General features: G+C 40.3%; 1 protein-coding gene across 1 annotated transcript; it reads left to right on the top strand.

Moving 5' to 3' along the window:
• Window positions 1-3,765: 3,765 nt before the first annotated feature.
• LOC132565614 (uncharacterized) lies at window positions 3,766-4,110 on the top strand. The gene has a single exon (XM_060230260.1). It carries the CDS (start codon window positions 3,766-3,768, stop codon window positions 4,108-4,110), a length of 345 nt encoding a protein of 114 aa, XP_060086243.1.
• Window positions 4,111-26,405: the final 22,295 nt, after the last annotated feature.

Raw genomic sequence — 26,405 nt, 5'->3', positions numbered from 1 at the left:
TGATCCATCAGTGTATATCTTAATGCGGTCATTGTGTTTGTCTGGAATAATGGACAGTGCTATATGTTTTGCAGCGATAGGATTTTGTTTTTTGTCAGTTTCTTGTAGAATTGCTGTACTGATTGTGGGTGCTACTAGTTTCCAGGGCGGAGTTGGGTTGGAATGGAATTGTGCTATTTTGATGTCTAATTTGTGCTCTGATAGGAGTGAGTGTATTATGTGATAGTATAGAGGTTTGTTTTTTTGTTTTTTTGAAATGTGTGTTTTTTACTTGTGTAATTAGTTTGTTGGGTGGAAACTGTGTGCCATGTCCTTGTGTCCTAGCCCAGTATTTGAGGATGAGCGTGTTGCGTCTTAGTTGTAGTGGTAATTCGCCAGCCTCTGTTAGGAGACTGACTGCTGGTGTGTTTTTGATAGCACCTAGAGCTATTCTAAGTGCTTTGCGTTGTAAAATGTCTAGGGTGCGGAGGGCATTGTCTGAGGCTGTATTGTATACCTGGGAACCATAATCGATAATATAATCGATAATGGATCTAATGAATACTCTATAGATTTTGAGTAATTTCTTTTGTTGGTACCCCAGGTGTTTCCGGTAATAAAGGTGAGAGTGTTCAAACTTTTTTGACACCTGTTTTTGATAGAATTGATATGAGGAACCCATGTTAATTTCCGATCGAATTTCATTCCTAAATATCTCGTTTCCTTGACCAATTTAATTTTCGAATTGCCTAGGTATAATTAGGCTTCTCTGTGGCGCCTTGAATTAGTACGGCTTGGGAGATTTTGAAGCCCCATACATCAGCCCATTCTTGTATATTTTTGTCTGTTGTACTGTTGTGCATGTGTGTTTTATGGTGTTGTCTGAGTGCCAAACACTAGTGTCGTCTGCAAATTGACCTACAGAACCTATTTTTTTTTTATTGTCTAGCCTCTTCAAGTTTCCTGTCTAGTTTATTGATGTATATATTAAATAGGGTGGGGGATATCACACTACCTTGGGGGACTCCATTTTCTAGAGTTTGTTCTACCGAGTGTTCGTTATTAACTATGACTGTTATAGTCCTATTCTGTAGAAAGTTCGATATAACCCTAAATATGTTTCCTGTAATTCCTATGTCCTTATGGGATAGCAGTAGACCCTCATGCCAAATTAGGTCGTATGCTTTTTCTAGATCTAGAAAAACAGCCAGAGTGTGTCTATTCTTACTAAGGGCGTTTTTTTTTTATATCAGATGATATTCTAATTAGGGAATCGAGAGTTGACCTACGGTTCCGGAAGTCACTCTGGTTTTCACCAATTAGATTATTACTGGAAAGGTAGTGTTTGAGTCTATTGTTTATCATGGTTTCTAGTGTTTTACATAAATGAGAGGTAAGAGCTATAGGTCTATAGGAGGACGGATCTTCTTTGTCCTTACCAGGTTTAAGTAAAGGGATGATTTCTGCTTTATTCCAAATTGTGGGGTATGAGCCAGATTGCCAAATATAATTTATATGTTCGATGGGCAATTTTGTAGTACGACATAGGATAGTTTATCTATTCCTGGCGATTTAACTTTTTTGCTTAGGGCCCTACGATATTCACCTACTGAGAAGGGGATGTTTAGGTCAGAGGTGTTGGAGCCAGGGTCGGAGATAGCAGTAATAATGTCCGGGGAAATTTTCTACTTTATTTATGAGGAACGTTTTTGTGCAATTATTATTACTGCTTGCAGTTTTAAATTGATTGGCCAAAATGTTTGCCTTTTCGGCGTTAGTCCTGCCCTCTGCCTGTTTGCCTAATATGGGCATGACGCTAGGTAGGTTGCCTTTTATAGATGTGATTTTTGACCAAATGTCTTTATTATTGGATTTATTGTTGAGGGAATTGCAGAACTCCTTCCAGTGTTTTTCTTTGTGTTGTTTGCAAATTTTATTGTATTTGTTTTTTGCGGTTTTGTAGTTTTTTATGTTTTGACTGGTGGGATTCTTCTTTACGATATCCTCCCACCTGCGTTTTATTTTTTTGTGTGTTGTACATGTTTCGTTCCACCAGGGGTTGTGTTTTCTGATTTTTTGGTTTCCCTGATGTTTGTGTTATATATAGTTTTGCGATTTTTACTAGTGTGTCTGTGAGATTGCTGGTGTATGTGTCTATGTTTTTGTCTTCTGTTGACTTGTGTGTTATTTTTGTGCAGTGCTTTTTAAACGATGTCCAGTCAGCTTTGTGAAATTGCCATTTTGGTGGGAAGCTGATGGCGTTTCATATTGGTTTTAATGTAAATGTAGTGTGTATTGGGAAGTGGTCTGAACCTAGGGCGCTGTCGTGGGTAAACCAGGAGGAAAGGGAGGTAGCAATTCCCGGTGACGCTAACGTAAAATCTATGTGGGACTTATTTCCCGTACCTGGATCTATTCTGGTGGCCGAATCGGGATCATCTAGCATGATCAAATCGTAATAATTTATCCAATTTAGTAATGTGTCACCTCTTTTATTGGTACTTTTGCTACCCCACAAAGTGTTATGGCTGTTAAAATCTCCGGAGATGATATAATTGTCATAATTTTTGAAGATGTCCGAAAGGGCTTCAAGATTTTGATTTTCTAGTGTGTAGCCATGGCCTATATATATATATTAAAGAAGGCTATAATTTTGTTATTACTATGTACTTCAGCGCCTATAAGCTCGATGTTTTCTGGTATTTTCGGTATTTTTATGTGTCTGTATGCAATGTCATTTTTTATGTATGTTGCTAGTCCTGTTGTTTTGGAGTTTTGGACCAGTGGTTCGTAATATCCTGCTATCCTAAGGTGTTTTCTGTTGCGATTGATTTTTGTTTCCTGGATGTGTATGATGTCGATGTCGGTATTTTCGGATAGCAGGTGTCTTAGGTTGTGAATGTTGCTGTGTAGTCCACGGGCGTTCCAGCTGAGAACAGACAGGGCGGCCGTGGACTTTTTATTCGTATGTTCTGTCATTGCTGGTGTTTATTATGTTGTGTTGGGAGGGTAGGGGGTGTGGTGATGTTTTAGTATTTGTAATTTAGTTTTTGTTTTGTTCTGTTAGACGTCCTAGATGGACGTTGTGGGGTGTTTGGTGGTTGCTTGATGTGTTTTTTTTACTGTACTTTTTGGTGAGTTTCTTACCAGTGGTATTTTGATTGGGGTTTTGGGTGTAGATTGTGTGGATGAGATTGATGGTGATTTGTTTGATGGTTCGGGTGTTGTTGTAGGTGTGGTGTCTACTGTTTCGTTGTCTGAAATGTTTCAGAGTCTGTGGCCTCGTTTTCGGGTGGTGTATTTGGTGGTTCGCTGCGTGTTGCGTTGTTTGGGGTCGAATGTTTGACTGATGTTTCATTCTGTGTTTGGTGTATAGGAGTAGTAGGGTGTGGTTGTGTGGGTGTAGGATTTGTTTCTGTTTCCTTGTCTAATGTTATGTCTAATCCTATGCCTAATTCTGTTATTAGAGTGTTGTTAAATGTATTGAATAGTTTGGTTGGATTTTGATCTAAATTGGATAGGGCCATAAAAAGTGCTCCTATTGAGTTTATAAATTGTTGTTTGGTGATTGGGGTGTTTCCTATGTTTGCTGGAGCTTGTTTAATGTGTATATTTTGTATTTCTCCGTTGTGTAGTTTAAAATCTGTGTTGAATGTTTTGGTTGTTGTCGATTTTGGTGTGGAGGATGTCGCTTCAGTGTATGTTTTGTTAGTTTGTTTGTGGTTGGTTGTAGTTTTGTTTTTAGTGAAGTATGGTGCGACTCTGAGGAATTGATTATCGGGAAAAATGTCCCAATATTTGCTGCAAGCCAGGAGTGAATCTACAGTGTCCAAGTACTTTTCATATTTCCGGAAGTGGGAGGATTTTATTGTGCGAGAGCACGCGTGTGCATTACCGGCCCAGCCAATATACGTGGCCTTACATGTGTCTTACCTGTTGGACAAAGGGAGTTCTTACAACGTCGTTAACGCCGCTGTATATGCAATCAAATGGGCCCACAGCATTAGTAGCTTGCCTGATCCTACAGAGAACGGTTTTGTCAAAAGCATGGTCGAAGCAGCCAAACGTCAGGAAAGGACCCCGCGCGTGAAGAAAGACTGTCTCGTCGGAACTGTTAATACAACTTTGTAAGAAATATAAAGACAGTAATGACGCTTTAATAGTCAGAGACTTGGCAATGATAGTTGAGCAGGTCGCGTATGAGGGATGTTGCGTTTAGAGATACGTATGTAAGTCTTAATATTGAGAAGAGTAAAACTGATCAATATAGGTTCGGGAGTGAGGTAGTGATTTCAAAAGGAGAGACTGTGGCGTGCCCGTACCGAATGCTTGTTAAGCATTATCTTAGAACCAAATGACTTTCTTTTCAAACCTTTCGTACGTAGCGGAGGCGTATGTAAGCCAATTTTAAAATGTAAGGCACTTAGTTATACTCGTGCAAGGGAGTGTGTGGTGCAGAGGTTGAAGGAAATAGACGGGGGTCTGAATTTAGGATTACATTCTTTAAGGGCGGGCGGCGCTACGCAGGCGGCTAATAGCGACGTAAATGACAGGTGCTGGAAAAGGCACGGGCGGTGGAAAACCGACGTCGCTAAGGACGGTTATGTCGCTGATTCCTTGGCCCGTAGGCTGCAGGTTACTCAGAAGTTAGGTCTTTAAATGTGTTCGAGCTATTCGTTCTGTTAGGCGTTTAGGCATTTTAGCATTTGTTCAACCTTTTTATCTTATCGCTCGTTCTTTTATAGTCTATTGTCCACTACTGGCTAGCGGCAGTCATGTGTTGGAGTTATTGTTAGGAGATGAGTATAAAGAGGACTTTCATATTTTCCGCGTTTCGGAGAATAGCGGAAAATAATTGTCCTATAGGTACGGTATTCGGGTATCTTCGTGAGAGTTGTATTGTCCAATGGGAGTGCGACGCGTTGTCCGCACGTGCAAGTTAAGAAAGTGTGTAAGGGTAGGCGAGGTATCGGGCATTCTAGCCGTGGACACCCACAAGTACAGTCAAGAGACATTTTGTATTACATTTTTAACTGTATTTATTTCAGTACGGAATGGCTTTGAGTTGTTAAAAATCCAACGCGCTGAGCTTTAAGCATTGAGGGTTGGTACACTTCCAGTTTTCCTGATAGGTTTTCAGGTTGAGTGGCTCGCTTAGCTCTATATCTACTCAAGCTCTTCCTGTGCGGAATGTATGCGGGTGTAAGAGTCGTTTGTGGAGTTATGAAAAATGTCCAAGTCTGTAAAGATATGTATTTTTGTCTTTATATTTCGTAATAAACGCCGGGTGACACTCTATTGTCCACTACTGGCTAGCGGCAGTCATGTGTTGGAGTTATTGTTAGGAGATGAGTATAGAGAGGACGTTTAGGGGCAGTTGTTCGTGGTTTTTGTTTTGAATTTTTCTTTACTGTGTTTTGTGGAGAGAGTGGAATGTTGATTGGAGATTTGGGTGTGGATGGTATGGATGGTGATTTAATGGGTGGTTCAGGAGTTGTTGAGGGTGTGGTGTTTGTACTTCGTTTGTTTCGGTGATTGATGTATGGTCTTCATGTATGACTTTTATCGATTTGTGTATTTTGCGGGGGTGTAACTGGGTTTCGGTGTGTGGGAGTGGTTTCTGTTGTTTTTGTTTCTTTGTCTACTGTGACATCAAGACCTATGCCCAGTTCTGATATTAGTGTGTTGTTGAACGTGTTGTAGAGTTTGGTAGGGTTCTGGTCCAAGTTGGATAGGACCATAAAAAGTGATCCTATCGTGTTTATGAATTGTTTGTTTGGTGATCGGTGTGTTCCCTATGTGTGGTGGTGCTTGTTTGATGTGTATATTTTGTGTTTCTCCGTTTCGGAGCTTAAAGTCAGTATTGAATGTTTTAGTAGTCGATGTTGTTGCTGCGACTTTTGCGTATGTTTTGTTTGCATGTGTGTGTTGTGATGTGGCTTTGTTTTTTGTAATGTAAGGTGAGACCTTGATGAAGCGAATTCCGTCAAAGATGTATGGTGGAGGTGTGGCTGCGTTGAATAGTAGAATGACTGATTTGGTGAGTTGGCCTTGTCTGTTTAGCATTCTAGTGGCTTTGAGGATAGTTTTGCTGAGAAATATATTCGGGTGGATGTGTTGTGGGATGTTATAAATGACCCCTCTACTAGTTTTGGTTTTTGTTGGTCGTACATGTGTGTGTGCGTGGGGGTTTGCTGTGTTATATGGCTTGTCTGATATGCGAGTTGTGAAGGGTAGCCCCCCTATAGTTTTTGCTTGTAGGGCGCCCTTGATCTGTGTGATTGTGCTACAGTATATTAGAATGAATTCTGTTGCGAAAAAATGTACCGGTGTGATTCCGGCGTGTTATTGGATATCGGCAACTGCGTGTTTTTGATTGATGTGAAGGTATGGGTGTAGGTTTTTTGTTTGGTGTTAGGTTTTAAAACAACCACCTGTTTGTTATTCATCCTGAAAATGTATGTACTATATAGTAAATTGTGTTTATAGTAAATTGACTAATAGGGTTAGGGTGGGGGGATCTTAGAGGGTTAGTTTTGTAGATTTAGTAATTTCAATTTTCTTGATTGGTTTGTCTATTATGTTTCTAAGATAGTTTGCGGGGCTGACTTGGTGCCAGATATCAGCCCAGGATTTGTCTACTGATTTTTTTATCATTGAGTAGACTTCCTGTTTGGAATGAGCGAATGAATAAGACTTTGTATAATTTGATCAGATTTGCTTTGTTGGTACCCCAATTGGTGCCGGAAATAAATTTAAGTGTGTTCAGACTTTTTTTAACACCTGTTTTTTTTTATAGATTTGATGAGGAACCTATGATAGTTTGCGATCAAAAATCATGCCTAAGTATTTTGTTTTGTTAACAAATTGAATTTCTGTATTTCCTAAATATAATTTGGGTTCCTTTTGGCGCCTTGAGAATAATATGGCTACCGTTTTTATTTTTGAGATTTGAAGGCCCCATTCGTCGGCCCATTCTTGAATAGTGTTAAGTGTTTGTTGTACTGCTGTGTGTGTATGCTTTATAGTGTTGTCGGTGTGCCAAACACTGGTGTCATCTGCAAATTGACCCACCGAACCTATTCTAGTTTGTAACCTAGCCTCTTCTAGTTTCCTATCTAGTTTGTTAATATAGATGTTAAAAAGGGTGGGGGGATAACACACTACCTTGAGGGACTCCATTTTCTAAGTTTTGTTCTGTTGAATATGCGTTATTTACTCTGACTGTTATGGTTCTGTTGTATAGGAAGTTCGAAATAAACCTAAAAATATTGCCAGTGATACCTATATCCATAAGGGATAGCAATAGACCTATGTGCCAAATTAGGTCGTATGCTTTTTCTAAGTCTAGGAAGACAGCCAGAGTGTGCCTATTCTTACTGAGGGCGGTTTTCATATCTGTAGACAATCTAATTAGGGAGTCGAGAGTTTATCTCCGGTGCCGGAAACCACTCTGGTTCTCGCTAATCAGGTTGTTGCTAGATAGGTAGTGTTTGAGTCTATTATTGATCATAGTTTCTAAAGTTTTACAGAGGTGGGAAGTAAGGGCTATGGGTCTGTAAGAGGATGGGTCCTCTTTGTCTTTCCCAAGTTTCAGTAGAGGAAAGACTTCCAATTTATTCCAGGATTTGGGGTATGAGCCGGTTTGCCAAATGTAATTAAAAAAGCTAACAATAATATTGTCTATGTTTTGTGGGCAATTTTGAAGTATAACATAAGATAATTTATCTATTCCTGGTGACGTACTTTTTTTTTTTGCTTAAGGGCCCTGCGGTATTCGCCTACCGAAAATGGTGTATTTAGATCGGAGGAGTTGGGACCCGGGTTGGAGATGTCAGCAATGATCTTCGGGGAATTCCTTTCTTTGTTATCTAGAAATGCTTTTGTACAGTTGCTATTGCTGCTAGCTTTTTGAAATTGTTTTGCTAAAATATCCACTTAATCAGCGTTTGTCTTACCCTCTGCTTGTTTGCCTAATATGGGCATGACGTTGGGGGGGGGACGCAACAACACATCTTGTCGTTGGGCTCTTCTCCAATCCCTTGATGTCATCTTCTCTAAATCACCAACGCAAGGATCCTCAAGGGCATCAGCAACTTGCACAGGTGAACAAAGACTTTCCACAAAGGACAGCGAAGAAGTGATGGACTGACTAACTGCGCGGACAGAATCCATGGTCATCGGAAGCCTGGAAAGTGCATCTGCATCAGCATTTCTTTTGCCTGGTCGATAACGAATGTCAAAATCAAAAACAGCTAACGCAGAAACCCATCTGTGTCCAGTTGCATCCAATTTCGCTGACGTCAAGACATATGTTAAAGGGTTGTTGTCTGTGAAAACCGTGAATCGTTGTCCATAGAGATAGTCGTTAAACTTCTCGGTAACAGCCTATTTAAGCGCGAGGAACTCTAATTTGTTGGCGGGGTAGTTCTGTTCCGATTTGGAGAGTCCTCTACTTGCAAAGCTGATTACTCGGAGACTGTCACCCTGATGCTGATTTAAGACGGCTCCTAATCCCTGTCCACAAGCATCAGTATGGAGTTCAAATGGCTGGTTTGGCTGAGCATATCCAAGTACTGGTGTTGTTGACAAACAGTCCTTAAGCTTCTGAAAGGCTTGCTTCTCAGCTTGACCCCATTTCCAGTCGGAATCCGATTTCTTCTTTGTCTTGTTATTCTTTCCTCCAATCTTGGTACATGCAGGTAACAGCTCGTTCAAGGGCTTAGCAATCTTTGCGAAGTCCTTGATGAACTTCCGATAATACCCTGCAAAGCCCAAAAAGGCACGGACTTCCTCTGGAGTAGTGGGCTCTGGCCAGTTCAGTACCTTCTCAATCTTACTCAGATCCGGTGAAATTCCCTCCTCAGAAATCATATGTCCAAGGTACACTGCTCTCCTTTGGAAAAACTTACATTTCTTCGGAGACAACTTCAAACCACACTCTCTTAATCTCTGAAGTACCTTTTCCAATCGGCGAAGATGTTCCTCAAAAGTGTTTGAAAAGATAATCAGATCGTCCAAGTAAATCAGGCAGATGTTGAGATGAAGATCCCCTAGGCATTCCTCCATTAACCGCTGGTATGTTGCGGGAGCGTTCGACAAGCCAAATGGCATCCTGGTATACTCATAAAAACCAAGGGGCCCAACTGTAAAAGCTGTACGCTCCTTATGACAGTCATCAACCTAAACCTGGTGGTAGCCTGACTTCATATCCAGGACTGAGAAGTATCTCGCTCCAGACAAACACTCAAGGATGTCCTCAATTCTGGGCAAAGCATAAGAATCACGTATCGTCCTCTTGTTGATTTCTCTTAAGTCAACACACATACGTAGTTCTCCGTTCTTTTTCCTGGCCAGAACAACTGGGGAAGACCACGGGCTATGTGACGGACGGATGATCCCTATGTCCAGAAGAGTATGGAGATGGTTATTTACTTCCTCGTACATTGATGGGGTATCCTTCTGTGTCGCTGCTTGATAGGCGTTGAATCATGCATGTCTATCCTGTGTCTAACTGCATTGGAAAATCCAATATCCTTATCATTCTTGGAGAAGATATCCTTAAAGGACTTGATGAGTTGTCTCCCCTTCTCAATTTCTGTAGCTGAGAGAAAATCTTTATCAATCTCAATCTTCTCCATCAACTGTTCTATCTCCTCTACTTCATCTGTCTGGTCATCCTTATCCAGAATGGTAACCGGTGTAATCTCACACAGTAAAGCCCTGGGCGACACAGATAAACACCTACTGGTAGTATTGGCAAGCTCCACTTCCACATTCCTATTTCCTTGGTAATGGTAGGAGATTAATCCAGGAGTAATATCCAAACCTTCTGACGTAACACAGTCTGTGGCTGGCTGGATTATTGCACAAGTGGGATGGTAAGGTAATTCTCTATCGGAGTAAGTCTTCACCTTCACCTGTGTATTAGGCTTAATATTGATGACCTTATCCTCGGCACATCTCAGGACACCAAGTCGAAAATTCCTCCGATTAAGTTCCTTTTCCCTTAGGGAAAGACATCTAAAAGCCAAAAACCAAGGCGTAAACAAATCTGCACTCTGTAGAAATCTTGCTCCGTTATGTTCACGACACTTGTCCATAAGCACAGTCAAAACATTTGTGCCTAGCAAAACTGGTACTTTGCTGTTGTAATCACTGTCAGGAACAACTAAAAGAATACAGTCCTGCACATTAGTACCTGGTAGTCCTGGCAACTCAACACTAACTTCAATAAATCCATGATAGGGTAGTGGATTACCATCTGCACATTCAACATTTAAAATACAGTCCAATGGTTGTATAGGCAAGTGTGACAAATGCGTATTATAAAATGATTCTCCAACTGTTGATACAGTAGAACCAGTGTCCAGTAATGAAGTGACCTTATGTCCGGCTATAAGAATGTCCACTTCGTTTGAATAACCAACAAGTTGAACTTGATCTTCTGTATCTGTAGGAGACTGTAATATGAAACCTATGGCCGTCCCCTTCCCACAGGTCCTTTTCCGTTTAAATGACGACCTCGGTTGTTGAACTGACCTCTACGCTGATGATCAAGTCTGACCTTGCATCCTAGCTGTATGTGTCCATACTGTCCACAACGCCAGCACTGAGGTTCATTGGAGGAATCATCAGTATCACTCCTGTTCAAGGTATCACCACGCTCCTTGTATTCTCTCTTCTTAGTAGGCTGTTGATACTGTTGGTATTCCTGTGACTTATAAGGCTTCTTCTGTTGATGTGCACTCGATTTCCATGACTTGACATCCGCAGAAAGCTGCTTAATCTTTCCTTCTAACTTATCCAGTCGACTATCTTCTGTAACACTGGCATCTATCATCTTTGTAGTGGCTGACTTGGCACTGGCCCTTGTACCTTCCATCTTCATTTCAGATTCCAATTTCCTAAGTTCCACTTTCAGCTCGTTGTAGTCTTTAGTAAGCTCATACTTTGTTGCTGATCTTTCCTTCAACTTGGGTAAGAGTCCTTTCCATATGCGACTATGAAGCATATCATTCCTCTTTGATTGAGACAACATCTCGCATCTTGACACCTTCATCAAAAGATCTTCCAGTCTGCAACCCCAGGAGGCAACATCCTCTCCTTCCTGTTGGTGTGCGCTGAAAAATTTCCCAAGAAGAGCCTCGTGATCATCAACAACACCGTAGTTGGTTTCCAGATGGACAAGTAAATCACCAACTGATGCTTTGGGGCCAAGTCTCATAGCAATCATCCCTGCATTTCCCCTCAAAGAACTTCTGATGACACGTAAAGCTGTTTCCTTGGGGATGGTCTCATCTCGCAGTAGACAATCAGCATTATATTTCCAGAGCTCATAAGGAACTTCTCCCTTAGATGTAGGATCACCACTAAAGAATGGTAAGCGTGGAGGCTGAGTAAACACATGCTGTTTGGATGGTCCTCCGGCAGTAGGTTCCTTTGGTTTCACATCCTTTCCTAACTTTGAGATGGCTCCAGTTGATGACATGTAGTCTAACATCCAGTTCTTGAACTCTTCAGCAGAATCACATTTCGGGGTAACTCCCATCTCTGCAAACACATCTTTCATCTTTTCTAAGTGTTCACTATCCATGGTTATAAATGGTGTCAAGCACAAAGCCAAAAGTCCAAAGTAACAGAAGTACATGTATAAAGAATACTTTGGCACAAAATAAAGAAATAGTCCAAAGAAGTACAAAAAAAGACCAGAGTTCCTGAAAACAAACAAGTAAAGTACAAGATACAGTTCAAATATCTATAGATAAACACCTGAATTATAAATGTAAAGTCCAAACCCCTGCAAATTAATGGTGAAACAGTCCAAATCTGGAATGAAAATACATGTGTATACAAAACAGTACAAAATTGAAAAGAATTGAACATAAAACAAGAGTCTCAATGGAATGCAATACGGTACAGCAGGTTCAAATGAAACTACGCATGAAAACCAGCGAAGTTTAAACGCAACAACACGAAATGACACGGCAAGGCTATAAAGTATACGGCGGAATGACAAAACAAATAAGGACACCAAAACATGAAAAATACTTGGAGCACAAGGTAAATAAACACTCATCAGTCAATAAATGTCAAAAACCATGTCAAAGACCTCCATGTCAAAATAAATAAATACCAAAACCAGGGCGGAAAATAGATATCTAAGCAAATAAATAAATAAATAAATTACAGCAATGAAATATATAAATAAGTACCAAAACAATAAATTCAGCAAAATACACACATTCACATTAAATCATACAATGCAATACAATGAATAAATAAATCCTACAATTTCAACGAAATTTCAATATCAGATTATTAAATACAAGAAGATACAATAATCTTACTCAATACAGTCTGGTAACCAATGTCAACAAGGTTCCGGAAGATAGAATCCAAAACCGGAAGTAGCAAAATAATAAAAATCAGTAAAGTTTAAGTTCAGTCTATCTGAAGAAAAATAATGCCTATGGTTTCCTTCACAACAGGAGCATTCCAAGTAAGTAAATTAAACAGTTCAGCATGTTGAGTGAAATCCTCAAAAGCAGGTAGAAATAATGTTACAACATGTATCAGCTTCTGGAATCAGGAATACATAAGGAACACAGAAGTCCATATCCGAAGACAAATCTGATCACTGTAATGATAGTGAACAGGTGAAATCTGTCAGTCTATCGTTATCGGGTGTACCGGACCGTATCAAACACAGGTAAAGTTCAATCAAGGCATAATAATCATAGCGAAGCAGAGAAACAGTTACCTGAACAGACGACACAACCACTTGGTATTAATACTGTAAAACATTACTGTCTTTACTTCACCGAAATACCAACGTTGTCACTTTGTCCACTAAAAAACCCGCCAAATACAGACAAAGTCCAAAGAACGAAAACGAAATACCAACGTTGTCACTTTGTCACTCACGTGTTGGAAACCGGAAGTAGGGTAAACTGGAACACTTAGGGTGCGTAGTACAATTAGAAGTAAAAGAATGGAACTGTCCGGATCAGAAATTCTGCATCACGGTAGGCTGTCTCATCCCTTCATCTTACTGTCGAGTACATCTACATGGGCGCCAATGTAAATTTGGTGGTTTTATAAAAAATAATGAGGGCGAACACCAGGTCCGGTCCCAGATGTTTATTAGGTTAAACCCTAAAGACCCCCAACAATGGGTCAAGGGTCCTAAAGTAACATAGGGCTCATTATGATCGTAGACAAATGACTGATATCATTGGGATCGTAGATGATTAAATTTACGGGACAGAGGTGTTCATAATCTGGACGGAGGTTTCAATCGTCCGTAATGGTCAATGTCCCCTTTGTCCACTGAAAAACCCGCCAAATACAGACAAAGTCCAAAGAACGAAAACGAGACAATAACTGGACATACGTAGACACACTACGTCACACGGGCAAACTAAACATAACGATCACAGACGACGCGGAAATCCAAACGGCGCGACGCTAGACAACGGCGGCCAAAATGACCTAAAACTTAACCCTATTACATTGGTAGGGTCTGTTGATCCCACACAAGGTTAATTAAATCTAGTATAACATGTTGTGCTGACACATTCAGTTTTTTATACATTAAATACGTAATGTTATCGCCACCCGGACTAGTGTCTTTCGTTTGACTTAAGGCTTCTATAAATTCCTGAAAAGTAAATTTGTTATCAATACAGTGATCGCTCGGGGTAGTCTCCTTTACATAATCGGAATATACTTCATCAATTTTTTCTTAATTCTCAATAAATTCTTGCCTATAGTTTGTAGTGCTACTCACGGAAGAGAATGATGCTGCAAATAAATCACATTTTTGCTTATTATCAATTGCATATTCATTCGACACTGTGTTCAATAAGGCTGGTATATATTTATTATTGCTCATACGCTTCATTATTTTTTATATCTTAGTCTTAGATGTATCTTTAGTCATACTGTCACAATAGTCTTTCCAGTAGTTCTCTTTTGTATTATAAATAACATTTTTAGAAACTTCCCTCTTTCGTTTGTATTCCTGCAAATCGCATATATTAAAACTTCGTCTGGCTTTATTATAGGCTCGACGCTTATCACGTACCGCCCGACTACATTCTTCATTCCAACACTGTACTGCAGAGTACTTAGATCTTTTGCTCTGCTTAATTGGAACATAATTATTTGTAATATTTGTTATAGCGTGATATTGTTATAGCTACAACATTATCGTCTAAGCATGCTGGAGTTATTTCCCTTTCACTTGCCTTATTGTAGCCTCGCAGTCGGCGTTACTAAAATTCCAACTTGGCCTACCAGCCGTATTAGAGATTAATGGTTTAAAACTATAGTAATTACAGGGAAATGATCACTATTAAAATTATTTTCATATACACTCCAGTCACACTTACTGGCTAGGTTTGATGTAACTATAGTCAGATATAACGTTGTCATTTCTAAGAGTTGCTTGATTCACTCTTGTGGCAAAGAAATCATTTAAAACGATGAGATTATAGTAATTTACATACTGATATAATGCTCGACCCTTAGTATTAATTAATTTCCCTCCCCACTGTGTATGGTGGCTGTTAAAATCACAACACAATATATAGGGATCCTTCAAGTTATCAGTTATATCAGTATAATCCTCAGCTGCATTTGAGGCACATGCATTATATGTATTAACATTAACAGACTTATCATTTAATTTAATGACAACGCCGATCACTTCCATTTTATTGCTAGTAATATCCAATTCATGAGAGACTAAATTATGTTTAACATAAGTAGCTACACCGCCCCATTTAGTGTTATTTTTAAGACGGACGAGTAGACGGACGGGCAGTAGTTTCTCGGGCGGATTAAAATCCGCACGACCACTGTATAGGACATTATTGACACTATTAGCCGATGGCTGTTTGACTTCGTCAGAGTTACCATCACTATTAGTATTACTTACGGCTGCGGCGTAACTAGCTTTGGTCTTGAAAGTATTCACGGCCTCTCGCCGTGAGCACTTTTCACTGGACTGTATTTTCACAATCTCAGCGGCCCCCGTAAGCCGTACTATGTTGATCCTCACAGTTTACACATTTTCTAATTTCACTCTCACAATCAGAAACTTTGTGATCACCTCCACACTTTTGGCAACGTATTTTCCCTTTACACCTTTCGGCGATATGGCCATACCTGTTATACTTATAACACCTGATAGGTGGTGGTACATACAATTTAACATTAAATGAACGGTAACCAATGGTTACACGTTCCGGTAGGGTTTTGGTTTTCGTAACGTGGTGCTTTTTCAGCACTTTGGTACTGCCGTCCCTTCATACGTATAGTATTTATAACTCCCTTATCACTTAGGAAATCTTTCATATCCCCCGCAAACAGATCTGTGCTGACACCGTATATAACCCCCTCAGATCATCTTAACTTTTTGTAAGAGTTTCTGCTGGATGCCATCCTGACAGGATTTTACTAGTAGGTCCCCGTTGCCGAGAGGCCTGATACTTCGGAACTGGCGAACCAGCTGCGCCAGTAATTAGTCATTGTATCAAAATAGGATTTTTGTATGCTAACTTAATGCTAGTACATTTTATAACCAGGGCATGACTCACCTTGCTCTCTCTTTGGGGGGGGGGGGGGACATGACTCACCTTGCTCTCTTGGGGGGGGGGGGGCTCGCTTTTTCTTAGGTTTCACCTCCTGAAAGTTTGGGGTATTATATATGCCTCCTGTCATGGATTTAAAAAAGGATATATTGTACAAAAAATGTATGTGAGGGTTATTTGGGCTCCCAGGCGGCGCCTACTCTTATTATCGAAAAACACAGGAGGATCTTTTGCGTGCGAGGCTGGACAGGCCTTACACGGCCACCGTTTTATAGTTCCATCCGACGGACTGTTGTTAGTATTTGTTAGTAGTTGTGCAAGTGAACACTTCGTTCAAATAATGCTATTCTTATCTTTCTGCTGGAAGTTTCACAATCACAGTTCAAATGTCTATTTTTTCTGTGAACCTTTCCGATCCTTCTACAATTTATTAGCTGCTATTCTTACATTTTATTATATATATAGCTGAGGGTAGTGATGTGCTCGTGCAAAAATTGGTTAGGGGTTGAGAATATAGGTCGGGTAGGGGAAGGAAGTTAGGAAGAGTATGAGGTAGAGATGGTTATAGATAGGTTGATTTAATTTTAGAACGGAGGTGGATAGTTTGTTATAGTAGATTAGAGTTAAGAGGGAGGGAATCGTACCGGGGTGGGGGGGGGAGGAGGGATTGGTTTAGAATTAAAGAAGTTATGTCGAGAAACATATTAATTCAGAAAGTTTTGGTTGTTTAGATAGAAAAGTATAGGAGGTGTACGAATTAATATGTATGAGGTTCTAGATACGTTAGATAGAGAGCGTTGATACTTTGGTGAAAATGTTTTGTTGGCTTTGTGTTGTGGTTTTGTATAATTATTGTGTGGAGGTATGGTTGTATTTGTATCTTGGTTTAGGTATAAGTATGGGTGTTTGAAGGAGTTTGACTATTATATGTTCAATATGAAGACTGTGATGTTTTTCGTACGTGAAGAGAGATTGGGGTTCTATGAACAGAGACATGGATTTTTGCCTGGTTGGGACGTTATATTCCGAGGGTATGGAGGCCTAACCTTTGAGAGATTGACTCAGACTCGTCGGCCTGAGGTCCTCACTGTGCGGGCCGATGTTATCATTGTTCACCTAGGAGCTGATGATATCGCCCCGGTCCGGCATCCCTTAGAAATCGTCAATAATCTAAGGAATTTGATTGAGGCATTCCGAGCAACCGGAGCCGAGGTACATGTACTATCATTGTTGGAGCGGGGAGATGTTTCCAAGGTAGCGGGACTGACTCTGGGACAGTATCAGGGTAATCGTTCTACCCTGAACAGGTGGTTGAAGAGGGACATGAGTGGCCATTACTACGAGATGAGAAAATTTAGTTACCCGGCGGACTATGCTGCTGATAAAGTTCATCTTAACGAGAAGGGTATGAAAAAGTACTACTGGCAGTTGATCCGATTGCCCGATATAAATGAGAGGGAGTGAAGACAAACACCCAACGGCCCTTTTTAGGGCCCCCAATTTTGAAAATGTGTTTAGAGATGTTCGAAAAATACGCTAAAAACACTTTTAGCTTCCCTTTATATTGATGTAAGAAGTGGTTGAATTTTGGTATGCGTTTTGGTAGTGCCGTATATATATGCTGAAAGGATAAAGAAACGCAGAGTAATATTTATTCCGATATTTTGAAAACGCGTTCTCCAAATAAAGTGAGTAATTAGGTCATATTACACCTTGTCATGTATCGAATATTTAGTCACAGTACAGTACGCAGCTCTGGTAAATGGAGGAAGGAAAAACAAGAATCTCGTGCATCGTGTTGTTCTGGTCTCATGCAGCATTGGTCAAGTCACTATTCGTTAGTCTATATACAGACCAACTGCTTCCCTAAAATTAATTGAGAATTTGATTCGTTTTAAGAATGGCACGACTCACAGAAGTTCAGAGGGGTCATGCCATTCAGATGCTGATGCAAGGACAGCTGCAAAATCAGGTTGCTAGGCACTTTGGTGTTAATGTTTCCACCATAGAACGTCTTGTAAGACGTCTTCGGGAAACTGGGCGATTGGCCGATCGACCTAGGTCAGGACGTCCGCGCTTAATGTCACGACGTCAGGATCGCTATATCGTCGTCTCTCATGTGCGTAATCGGCGCCTTACTGCCGTTGAGAGTGCACTTAATGTTCGTGGAAATCATGGGCATCCTATAAGTTCAAAAACTGTAAGGAATCGATTACGAGAAGTTGGTGTAAGAGCACGTTGCCCCTACGTAGGTCCACACCTTACCTCTGCTCAACACCAGCGTCGTATGGCTTTGGTCGCTGCACATGTTCCACGACGGTTTCCACTGAGACAGTGGAGACAAGTTTTCTTCACGGACGAGTCTCGATTCTGTCTTTATCGATCTGACGGCCGTCAACGTGTCTACCGACGTCGTGGCGAACGTTTTACGGACGCTTGCGTTGTAGAGAGGGATAGGTTTGAGGGCGGTTCAGTAATGGTGTGGGGAGGAATCTCACACGGGTTAAAATCACAATTGGTTGTTATTGACGGCAATTTAACAGCAGCTAAGTATAGAGATGAGATCCTCCGACCCCATGTTATCCTTTTCTTACAGCAGCATAATCTAACCCTCAAGCAGGATAATGCTAGGTCCCACGTAGCAAGGATTTTCCAAGTCTTTCTGGCCAACAACAACATTCAATCACTAGATTGGCCGCCATATAGCCCTGATTTGTCCCCGATCGAGCATCTTTGGGACCAGTTGGATAGACAGGTTCGAAGGCGCCAGCCACCCCCTGCTACTCGAGAGCAGTTGACCAGAGCTCTGATTGAAGAGTGGGACAACAACCCCATAAGACGGATTAACGCTCTCATGAACTCTATGACCAGAAGAATAAGGGCCGTGACCACAGCAAACGGCGGACACACAAGATATTGATGACTCGGTTCAATTTCAATTTTAAAATCCTATGGGTCCATTCAATTTAATCGTTAGTACCTCTAAACCAATTGTCAGATGCAAAATACAGACTTTTTAAGCTTTAATTTATCTGTAAGTATTCAAAATTTCGTTTTAAATGAAGCCCGATATCATACTTAATTTCTGGTTTAAAGTTCACCCTGCGTTTCTTTATCCTTTTATTATATTTTGATGGCGTTGTCCGTTCCTGATTGGCCGTATTGCATAATATTTGTATAGGTTGGTGTTAGTTAGCGTGGGAAAGTTTTAGTGATGTGTAATCGGTTGAAAACTGCATCCGATCATCGGATCGGATCGGTTGACCTTTGCCGATCGATTAATCGATTATATAATCGGTTAATAAACGTAAGACAGACACAGTGTCCGGTATTACCAATGTACAACTTAAAAGTAGGGCCGACATAGCGGCTGGTGTAAGATAGGTAGAACGTACCGGTAAGACAGACACGGCGTCCGGTATCCAGGTATTCTGTATAGGTAAGACAGACACGGCATCCGGTATTATGCAGTAATAATGTACGTGGAATTTTCTACCTTATTGTCTAGAAATATGTGCAATTATTATTACTGCTTGCGTTTTTAAAGTGATTGGTCAAAATGTTTGCCTTTTCGGCGTTAGTCCTGCCCTCTGCCTGTTTACCTAATATGGGCATGACACGAGGGAGTTTAGGGAGTTGCAGAATTCTTGCCAGTGTTTATCTTTGTGTTTGCATATTTTGCTGTATTTGTTTCTGGCGGTTTTGTATTTTTTATGTTTTGACTGGTGGGATTCTTCTTTACGATATCCTCCCACCCATCCAATTTAGTAGAGTGTCACCTCTTTTATTGGTACTTTTGCTACCCCATATACTATTGTGGCTGTTGAAATCTCGGGAAACGATATAATTGTCGTATGTTTGGAATATGTCTGAAAAGGCTTCAAGATGATAATTTCCTAACGAGAAGCCGTGTCCAAGATATATATACTACTCAAAATTTGATAGGGATCACACCTAATAATTAGCAAAATTTTGTTTTGAAATAAAATAATACGTATTCCTTATATTTGTTGGTTTATATCTACACCGAGGTCCATGTGTATCGGGTGTTTATGTGGTCAGTCACCCGTAACGCCTACACTTCACGAGCCTCCTACGTGCAGATTGTCATCAATACGTTTGTGCAGAATATCTCGCTTTTTGCTTTACATTTTGAATTTTAATGGTTTCAAAATGCCCGACAGCAGGCTAAAAGACGTCTAAGCACTTTAGATATGGACAGGGACATTGGTATGATACAGTCTGGTAGGTCACAAAGGGAGGTGGCCAACGACCTTGGTGTGTCCCAGAGTGTTGTGTCCCGTATGTGGAATCGTTACCAAAATTATGGAACTGTCTCCAGAAGACATGGTGGGGGTCTGGAACGACTTACCTCGCAGCGTCAAGACCGCTATCTTGTTATTGCAGCTCGACGTCAAAGGTTCATCAACGCTACGTCACTATGTAATGACATCCGGAATGCCACCGGAACTCGTATCTCCACAAAAACTGTGAGAAATAGACTTAATGATGCTGGTTTAAGGTCGTGCAGACCTGCTGTGAGAATTCCTTTGACGTTACGACATGTTCAAGCTAGACTTGCTTGGGTTCGTGATCAAGTGAATTGGGACCTCCATGACTGGCCCCCCGTACTTTTTACAGACGAGTCTAGATTTTGCTTAGATTTCACAGACCGACGTGCCAGGGTGTTGCGACTACCAAATGAGAGGTTCCATGCCACTAACGTTTCCCAACATGACCGATACGGTGGTGGATCTGTTATGGTTTGGGGTGGCATTAGCATGCAAGGCAAGACCGACCTTCATGTGTTCCTTAATGGCAGTTTGACTGCACAGAGGTACTGTGACGAAGTCCTGGACGTGTACGTCAGGCCTTAAGCTGGTGCTATAGGTGCGGAATTCATTCTTATGGACGATAATGCGCGAACACACAGAGCTCGTGTGACTGAACAGTATCTGGAAAGGGAAACAATTGAGAGGAATGACTGGCCAGCCCGATCTCCAGATCTCAGTCCTATAGAACACGTGTGGGACATGCTTCAGAACACTGGTTCGGCGAGAAACATCCAACCTAGAACGCTTCAGGAACTTCAAGCAGCTCTCGCCGCTGAATGGACAAGTATTCCCCAAAACCGGATACGACACTTGATCAGAAGCATGCGCCGCCGCTGCCAGAGCGTAACTGAGGATGTTATACTCGATACTAACACTGTATTTTTCGCTAAACGACACGTTTCGTAGGACATAATTTTTCGCCCCTTTTGTCATAATTTGCGATTCTCGGGGTATCTGTGTAAAATGAGCAAATTAATACTGTTATTCGTCGCTTGGTGTTGTTAAATCGTCATCTTATAATGCCGAAATATGTAAAATTGAAATTGAATATATTCTTAAAATAGATACCGTTACACATTAAATAAAAAAGTGATCCATATCAAATTGTGAGTAGTATATTAAAAAAGGCTACAATTCTGTTATTGCTATGTATTTCAGCGCCTAGTTCAATGTTGTCTGGTATGACTGGTATTTTGATTTGTTTGTATGCGATGTCGTTTTTTATGTATGTTGCTATTCCTGTTGTTTTGTGCAAGAGGTTCGTAATAACTAGATAGTTTTGGGTGTTTCCTGTTTGGTTTGTTTTTTGTTTCTTTTATATGTATGATGTCGATGTTGGATATTTCTGATAATAGATGTCTTAGATTGTGCATGTTACTATTTAGTCCACGGCCGTTCCAGCTGAGAACAGGCAATGCGACCGTGGACTTTTTATTTGTCTGTTCTGTCATTGTTGGTGTTGGTTAAGTTGTGTTGGGAGGGATGGGGGTGGGGGTGCGGAGGTTTAGTATTTGTTTTGTTCTGTTTGAAGTCCTGACCGGACGTTGAGGGGTGTTTGGTGGTTGTTTTTGTTTTTTATTTTTCTTCACTGTGCTTTTTGGAGATTCTCGTAAGAGTAGTATATCTAAAGGTGTTTTTGGAGTGGATTGTGTGGATGAGATGGTTGGTGATTCTATGGATGGTTCTGGTGTTGTAGATGTGGTATTTGTTTGTTCGTTGTTTGTTTCGGTGTCTGGAGCCTTATCTTCAGGTGTGACATTTGATTGTTCGTTGTTTGTCTCGGTGCCTGGAGCCATATCTTCAGGTGTGACTGATTTTTTATGTGTGTTTTGTGTATGTGTTGTAGGGGTTGTTTGTGTGTGTGTGTGGGAGTAGTTTCTGTTTCCTTGTCTATCATGATGTCTAGTACTATGTCTATTTCTGTTATTAATGTGTTGTTGAATGTGTTGTAAAGTTTTGTTGGGTTCTGATCTAAGTTAGCTAAAGCCATGAATAGTGACCCTATTGTGTTTATGAATTGTTTTTTGGTGATGGGTTTGTTTCGTATGTGTGGTGGAGCTTGTTTAATGTGCATATTTTGTGTTTCTCCGGTACACAGCTTAAAGTCTGTGTTGAATGTTTTTGTTGTTGGATATGGTGTTCCTGATGATGCTGCTTTTGCGTATGTTTTTATTGCGTGTGTGAGACTGGATGTAGGTTTTTGATGTATGGTGCGACTCTGAGGAATCTTATTCCATTAGAGATATATGGTGGTGGTGTGACTGTGTTAGATAAAAGTGTTATGGATTTTGTTTGTTGTGTTTGTTTATTTAACATTCTGGTGGATTTGAGGATTGTTTTTCCTATGAAGATGTCTGGGTTGATATGTAGTGGTATGTTGTATATGACCCCCCCCCCTCTGCTTGTTTTAGTAGTTGTCGGTCTTACGTGTGTGTGTGGGGGGCATTAATGCTGTTGTGTAGTTTGTTTGAAACATATGTCGTGAATGGGAGTCCCCCGATGTTTTTTGCCTCAAGGGCCCCTTTAACTTTTTAACTTGTTTTTCGGGTTTGGTTTTAAGACTACTACCTGTTTGCTATTAATGTTTTGTTTTGGTAATAAGTGTTGTTGTGTTATATATAAAAAGGAAGAGAAAACAAAAGAGAAAAGTTGGGATTGCCGAGATAGTGTCTTCGATGGGAAGGTTCGAGTGTTTATCGAATTTCGATTCCGTAGGGTCAAAAACCGGGACTTGTGACCGAATTGTTTGTAAGAGTGCACAGGTAAAAAGGGGTGTCTTCACTTAGTGGAAGCCGGGTTCGAGTGCTTTGTTAATGTTATTGTTGACTAAATTTTATATTCCTGCGTTTTGGTTAGTATAGCGGGAATCATTTGTCTTTAGCGACATCGCATGCATATCGCTTCGCACGTTCCGCGTGCGCGAGAACGCAGGTATGCGGTTACGAACCCGGGTACGTGTTCTGTATGGTCACATTCTAGCTGCCATCTCAGCAGGGCGAACACAGTAATTTTTTTTTTTTACAAATTTATTATCGTTAATTCAAGTAAGTTTCTTTTGTAGACATAGCTATATATGTTAGTGGTAATAAAGAAAGTAATTTCGGGGTATCTCCGAAAGAGCACAGGTCCAGCGTTACCCTTAGGCCAACCTGTCTGGATGTAATTGTTTTCCTGCCTTTGGATACAGATTTCCGGGGACTATCTCCGGTTTTTTCTGGGCTCAAGGTGTGAGCTGTTGATGGGGATTAGCGTTTAAGTTTTACAAACTACATATACATTTACAGATACCTATATACCATGAAGCGATATGTAACAGATTGTATAGTAAAATGTATGGTGGCATTAAACTCCATCTAGAACTCTGGCACGCTAGTACGGCAAATTTATTTGCTCGTTGTGTTGTTTTTTAGGAAGTAATGGAGCGAAGACTTCGATCTCGTTAGGTCACAACACGGGATTTGCCTAGGGATGTTTTACACTGGTGGCCGAATGGTTATCTATATAAATTAGGTTTCTTAAATTTTTTTATAATCCGAACTCGTAGTTATGACAATAGATGAGAGATCTTATTGGGTTTTTGTAGGAGTAGAATTTAGTAGGAAGTTAGTTGTACTTATCTTGTTTCTCTGATTAGCTGCGTAATTCCTATGGTTAATCCGTTTGAGTAATTCACTAACACTAAACACTAACACTATCCCGCGAATACTCCGTGGATCCTTGTTTGGCTTGGGTGCAGCTTGGGACGAAACACAAAATTATATAAAAGAATAGAGTCTATGATGTTGGCTGTTGGTGAAGATCTGATGTAAGTCTGGTGAAGTTTTTTTTAAATCAGAAGAGAGATGTCTATATCTGTTGCTAGTAAGCGGGGAATGGTTGGTAAGTTGAAAGTGTACGGTTGATCAGGTATGGTCAGGCTTGGACAGGTGGGTGTTCCGGTATGGGCCACCCAAAGTGTGGACAGGAGTTTGTTTTGTTTGTGCTTACGTCCTTGGTCCGGTTATAACCGAGCCTAGGACACTAAGGGGGAGGGGGCTGGTAGGGCCGAGACATTAAGGTGTGCAATTTCGCTTTTTAGTAATCGTCAAAGAGGTCTAATGTGGGGAGGACAGAACCGGCTATTTCTATACCCCTACAAAAAAGGTGGTGGAATTTTGGACTGTCACAAAAACACCTATTCCTACTCTAGTCTAACTCTATGTTTACCTATTATAAACATATACTCTGTGGCGGCTAGCAATTAGCCTTCTCTTTTTCGAAAACCAGCAGAGGTTCTCACCGTACACCGGACCCCCGTTTAACGTCCCTTCCGAAGGACAAGAGGTTCAGATGATAGCGGGAGAGAGCGTATGGGAAAGTAGGAACTTGGAAAATAGGTTTAGCTTGTTAGCGGATATAGGTTTGTTATTGGTAGACGGGGTTCTAGCCACCATTTGACTTAGCTAGTCATGGTGTCATGGTGGCTTTACATCACATGGGGTGATGTAAGGAATGTGCTGGAATTGGGTTAGCGTAGATTATTGGATTAGTGATAATTATTGTGAATTGTTATACAAACCATGTCGTTCGGGAGACTGTAGATTACTGTGTATAATCGTCTACATGTCTACCCTACTAGAACAAGGATTTTTATATTAGAAGGAGGAAGGAAGAGGAGAAGAGCTTGTGTACCGGATATGCTGTTTCTATGTGAATGATGTTTTTGTGTTTGCAAGTAATGTTGTGGGTATGGTTACTTACAAAGAGATCCTACTGTATTTCTACAGCGCCTACAGTGTTTTTAACCATGTGACTTGGAAATCTTGTTTGCGGGAGATCTTCTAAACACCTTCTAAACCATATTTCTGCTTTTATCTAAGTATTTCTGAAGGATAGGGAGCCCTGATGTTGGTTACGGGTATTTCACTATTTTGAATTTCTTTATTTAGTAAAAACATATCCCCATGATTTTGAGTTCTAGCCCAGTATTTTAGTGTAAGGTTTTCTCGCCTGAGAGTTAATATGGTTTCGCCGGCCTCTGCTAGTAGACTATTGCTATTGGTGTTTTTGATGGCCCTTAGCGCTACCCTTAAGGCTGTATGTTGTATTACATCTAGATGTTTCAATACTGTGTCGCTAGCTATGTTATATACATGGCACCCGTAATCTAACCTTGATCTAACTAAGGCCTTATATAACATCAATTGAGTTGTTTTATTGGCGCCAAATTTACAACCTGAAATATACCTCATGGTGTTAATTGCGTTTTGGCATGATTTCTTAACATATTGAATATATTTACTCCAAGTGAGTTTGTGATCGATTATCATGCCTAAATACCTAACTTGTTTTTTCAAATTTTAATTTGGTTTGGCCTATGTATAATTTCTAGAGAAATACATAACTAGTCTTTTGTTTAGATGGTTTAAATCCCCACTTATTGGCCCACTCATTGATTGCTGTATATTTTTTTAATATGTGCTACACCGTTGTCTAATTCATTGTTATGGATCCTAACTTGAATTTTACGGTTTTTAATGAAACTGCTGACGAATTTAAAGATGTTACCTGTTATGCCAATTTTTTAAATTGAGACCAGAATAAGATCATAAGCTTTTTCTAGATCTAAGAAGACAGCTAGAGTGTTTTGTTTAAAGTGTACCGTGAGAGTAATTTTATATTTAAGTAAAATGTTAAGAATGCCGTAAAAAATAATAATCAATCAATCAATCAATATGTTTTATTTAAGTGTCACATATCACAGTACATAGTAATAAAAACAATATTGAACAGTTATTAATAAAAGTGATACCCAGCCGATATCGGCTGATGAGACACTATATAGTTAAGCATTAAAGTTATGGTTAAAACAATAAAAGTTACGATTATAATGTCCTGTATTGATAATTACATGTAGACCTAGTCAAAATATACTGATATTTCCTACACAAGTGAGCGCCGGTACTTAAGCATTAAAAAGACTGTTTTGGCTAATAAAAACTGAATATCCGGCATTTCCATTAACCTTACAAATTTTTCACACGAAGTTAATAAAAGAAAGTTTGGTAAAATGGCTGTAGCTTCATTAAAAAGATCACTTCTAATTTCATTAAAAACTGGACAGTCACATAGAAAATGTATCTCGTCTTCGACTTGACCACTCTCACAATGTTTACACAGGCGGTCATCTAGAGGAATGTTTGTATATAGACCTGTCTCTATGGAAAGGGGGAGACAACCCAAACGAAGACGCGACAATGCACGACGATAATTTCTTGGAATAATAGACGTCACGTAACTATCGGGTATCATATCTTTCTTAAAACGTCGATACGTTCGCAGTTTGTTGCCATTTATTCCTTTATCTGTCCAGAGTTTTGTGAACCACACAGCTTCATCGTGGATACGAAGGCTTCGCCCGATGTTACACATTTTCCACCTATTACTATTAGCACTGTTTATGATATCTCTAATGTTAAGTTTTGATGCTAGGCGTTTAACTCTAGCTTCCCAC

The sequence above is a fragment of the Ylistrum balloti genome, unplaced genomic scaffold (genome assembly GCF_031769215.1).
Source record: "Ylistrum balloti isolate Yb309-2 unplaced genomic scaffold, AGI_CSIRO_Ybal_v1 Utg369726, whole genome shotgun sequence".
In the NCBI taxonomy this organism is placed as follows: Eukaryota; Metazoa; Mollusca; class Bivalvia; order Pectinida; family Pectinidae; genus Ylistrum; species Ylistrum balloti.
This window is presented reverse-complemented; position numbering and strand designations above follow the sequence as displayed.